The 4836-nt window shown below is 38.9% G+C and overlaps 1 protein-coding gene across 1 annotated transcript in view; it reads right to left on the bottom strand.

Moving 5' to 3' along the window:
• The window catches only part of LOC117962205 (sodium/calcium exchanger 1-like), an 84212-nt gene that overhangs the window by 6487 nt on the left and 72889 nt on the right, over positions 1-4836 (bottom strand). The window contains 2 exon segments of the mRNA XM_034901361.1: positions 1128-1268; positions 4160-4278. Of these exon segments, the coding sequence (XP_034757252.1) occupies positions 1128-1268; positions 4160-4278 (260 nt within the window).

Here is a 4836-nt window from a genome sequence, read left to right as displayed (position 1 = left end):
ACACACACACACACACACACACACACACACACACACACACACGGAATGAACATGCAAGCGTGTACAGACCAGGCAGAATAGGAAAGAAACGACCCTCAAGTTGTTAATTGACTCACACAGAAAGGGGAAACCTTTCAATTAGCTCAGGATCTGTCGGTATTTCATAACACTGACAATTGCGTGATTAATACAAGGCTGTGAAATTGTCCATTCCAACATGTCGGTATTGCACAGCAGCAGGTGGAAGAAGAAGCATTGCATGCACAGAAAAACTAAAGAGAGAGAACGATAGATAACCTTTTCAGCACGCCAAAGAAGAGTATTAACTGCTCTCTGCACACGCACACACACAAACACACACGCAATGACATAAATGGAGAAATGTGCAACAAAAATATGATGGGTTACATTTTCAAGACCATTTTCAAAACTTGATCACAGATCAGAGGCAAAACAATTCACAGAATGGATATAGAGCAACAAACATGGCATGATGATGTACAAAGTAATAAAAGACAAACGTGAGACAGACGTGGCTAAATTACAAACTGATCTCATTGGAAAACCCATTCCTTCTTATATACAATAACTATAACAGGAGTAAGCCAATGCAAGATGTAATTTGCTGAATGGATGGTCTACCAACAACTTTCTTTTCCTTCTAAGGCCTGAAACAAGACGACAGCTCACGTTGAACAAATTATTTGTTGACTTTGCATTGTCTGCAATCAAAATAACAATTACATGCTAACAAAATATATCATTAATTCTCTGGACCTGGCACTCAATTTAAACCATTTCAAGTCAGTTTACTTTTAGGTGATCAAAAGTAATCCAAATTGATTGCTGCCAATCAGGTGTTTATTATCATTTAATTTCATGTTTATTTAAATAGGGACCAATGCAACAACAGAGATCTGCAGCATCACAGCATAGCTAGTCCTAATTTCCAATGCTTGTCCCTAGAAGGACTTTTAAAGCAGTCCTAAAAACAAACAATTAACATTGTCACATTAAAATACATAAAGCACTTCAACACGACTAGCTGCTAAAACATTCTGAGTAGCTTCTGAACACACAAAAACACTCGCATGCACACATTCCTGTTGGAAATGGAAATAAAGCACTAACAAAGACACTTACCTTAAACTCGTAGGACTCTTCTATGACCACCTCTACTTGTGTGTGTTCGCCCAGACTGGGACAGCCCATCTTGGCCACCTCTTCGTCCTCTGCTCCCACCAACGGCTTGTTCTCATTGGAGTCCCCTAGGAGACCACAGAGATGAATGGGTCAGCAGGGTGGCTTTAACTGGACAGAGGTTATGAAGTACTAACTGAAAGTAATAATGTTGAAGATTTGCATTTAAATAAATATCTGTTTTGTCACCATCTATCTATCTGATGGAGGCCCTTGCATTTGCAATATTTCCCAAAAGCGCAAAGTTGGTTGTAATCTGTCCCCACAACGATGGCTATTCTGCTTTATGGAAGATTTCAAATTATTTTAATAAATCACTTGGAACAATTCTTACACCAAGTTGCTTTGTATTGCAAAAATATATCAGGGAACTTGAATCATATGGGATGATTTGTCTTTCAAATCCTCTGGAGAGACGCTACTGCCACTTTAATTGACTGAGAAATGTCTGAAGTGTCGAATGGAAGTTGCTGCCAAGTGAGGAAGAGCAATGGAGTTCTAAAAATAAACGTCATGTCACCGTGAAACTTTCCTTCAAAACAAACTTTCTTTATTTGGTGCAAGAGTGCTTATACAGTAATTGCAGGATTAATTTGCAATATGTATGAAGTAGTGTTCACACATTCAGCCTGGCAGCTGAACTTAATCCTGTAATGTTTTGATTTGTCTGATTTTTACTAGAGCATACATCAGTATTTCACATATAAAAAATGTGTGCATGCAGTCATAAAAGTCTATAATGTAAAAAATGCTAATTTTCCAATCAACCGAGCATCCTACGTTATTACAAATATGAATACCACCAAGAAATTTAGATCTTTTCCTATGAAACAACCTTCACCGTTATCACATGTCCCACCATGCATCCCTCCATATGTCTCCTCTCTCACTCTTCCCACTCGGTGACGGTCATTAATTGAGTCAGCTGTTATCAGCGTAGGCCTGCTGTAATTGAAAAGCAGTATATAGTATGTGACACAGTACGTGTGTGGCTCAGTGTGTGTATGTGTGTGAATGCCAGTCCACTTGCTATGTGGCATACTTATTAAACCAATTTTATTTCCTCTGTGATGAAAGGCTAACTCCAGGCTGCTGGCTCTTCATGACTGACATCGAGAGCGTGGCTCTTTACTCCACCAGCTCTGTCACCTTGTCTACACAGAAGGACTAACATTAGCAGCAGCATGCTTGCACAGCAGCGGCTTCAGTGCTCCATCTGTGTCGACACAAGATGCGTTTTTGGGCACGGTTCCAAGTGTAGGTCACCCGTGTTTTGGCAGCGCTCAGGGAACACGTCACATTCATTGTACTTGACTTGACGCTTAAAAATACACTTTGGGGCTTGTTTAAAGCAAATAGAGTAAGTAAAAGGCGAGTAAAGCCTTGAAGTTACAGGGATTGCACAAATGAGCATGTGAGACGCACAGCTAACAAGCGCTGCCGACACACCGTGTGTGTGTGTGTGTGTGTCATAAAAGAAATAACGGTTTAATCAATAATTTAGTGATCCTTTGTAGCTGTCCTACTTTTTTATACTGACAGTAGAAAGTGAGTGAGAATAAATCTATGTGTGCAGTGAGTGAGATAATGTATGTGGTAGAAGAATTGTTTTCCAGTACACATTTGCACTAGGCAGCATTACTTAAGAGGCCTGAAGAAGTGAACAAATATTTATAATATTACTATAGATTAGTTTTTGTGTTTCTTGTGCTGTTTATCTTTTACGACCCATTAGATTTATCTCGCGACCCCTTGAAGGGGCCACGTGCCCCAGGTTGACAACCAGTCTGTTGGAGGTTAGGACTATGCAAATGTTCCTCTTCGTCAAAATGTAAACACATAGGGCTGCAGCCAAAAAGTAAGTTAGTGAGGGAGAGAAAGAAAAAAAGAAAAAGAAAGAAAGAAAGAAAGAAAGAAAGAAAGAAAGAAAAGGGGTAAAATGAGGTTAAATGAGGTAAAATGAGAGAAAGACAATGTCTCTGTAAAGTGTAAAGTGAAAGGACTCTTTTCTGATGTCTTTTCTGTCATCCTGTAAACGTTCCATTTTGTTCTCTTCAGCCTTGAGTCCCCTGCCAGAGATTAGCTGTCTGCCTACTGTAAAGAGCCTTTTAGAAATTTCAACCAAAGCTTCCTACGTTCTTAACAACTTAAATGACTTAGATGGTTTAGATGTGTGGATTTGAGAGCTCTCTGATGACTATGTAGATTCAGAATGTATGAAATTACAGTGCAGGGGAAGGAACCTGATCCAAATAGGCAGGAATGAACTGCAGAATGTGTTCAATCTGTGTTCTGGCTGCTTCGTTGACAAAATTCATTGCATGTAATGCATATACAGTGTATATATCTATATATATATATATATATATATATATATATATATATATATATATATATATATATCTATATATATATATATATATATAACAACAGTGCAATATGGCAGTGATTTCAGACACAAATATAGAAGGTTCCTGGCTATTTATGTCAAACACATTCATGAATATAAGATTTACGTGGGCTAAACGCTGATTGTGATAGGCTACTATCAGGCCTACTATTTCAGGCCTATGTGTAGTGATTTCTAACAAAACAGAGTGTAAGTTGTCAATTCCCCATTGGGGATCAATAAACAGTATTCATTATTATTAGGAATAATAGGAAGTTTTTATTTCAAAAACCTTTCACAGTTCAAACGCAGACTGCTTTAAATCCATCACAAGCCACATCCTTTGTTCAAAGGGAAACGAATCCCAAGTTAATCAGAGTTTAGATTGGAAGTTTCAGACAATCAATGCAGGTCATCCCCCTGTTTGTCGCCAGACTTAAATAAAGACTCCATTCTGTCTGTCACTCTGTTCCCTCTCCTGGCTCCTTGATATTCTCAGTGAATAACAACAACGTCACGTACGCATATGCACACGTCCAGACGGACACGCACACACACACACACACACACACACACACACACCGTGTTTCTGCCCTATCTCCAACAGAACGGGCTCTCCCAGCTCGATGATGAAGTTCTTGTTCTTCTCATACTCCTCATCGTCAATAATCTTCACCTCGATGATCTTCCTGTTGAAAAGTGAAAAGAAAGACAAGTCTCAGTGAGAGTATTCTAGATAACTAAACTTTTAGTTTCACGCTCCCCCTTGTAATAATAGTGTTCATAAGAAACGTGTTTAGAGCAGTCAGTTTTTTTCCTCCCAGCTGACTGTAATGCAATGCGGAACACCGCCACATTTTCTATTAGGAGTGCTCAGGGCGAAGCCCTACAATGCAGCACAAAACGATTGGCGAGAACACATACTGCAACCAAATCTAAAGCATCAAATCGGTGGGAAAAACTGTGAGAAAATAGCAATGTGAGCAGTGTCTTAGTAGACTGAGAAAATAGGGGAGATTGCATTGTTATTGGATATGTCAGTTTAGTTGGAGACAAATTCAAATGTTTTTATTAACACTGCTGCTCTGCATTCATTGGACAATAAGGTCAAAGACATTTAACATTTATAACGGCTAGCTCAAAACAAGCGATCTGATTGGTTCATAGCCGTAATATACAGTGGGTACGGAAAGTATTCAGACCCCTTTAAATTTTTCACTCTTTGTTTCATTGCAGCCATTTTCCAA

This window comes from Etheostoma cragini, chromosome 19, assembly GCF_013103735.1.
Source record: "Etheostoma cragini isolate CJK2018 chromosome 19, CSU_Ecrag_1.0, whole genome shotgun sequence".
Lineage (NCBI taxonomy): Eukaryota > Metazoa > Chordata > Actinopteri > Perciformes > Percidae > Etheostoma > Etheostoma cragini.
The sequence above is the reverse complement of the archived record's forward strand: the minus strand, read 5'-3'. Positions and strand labels throughout refer to the sequence as shown.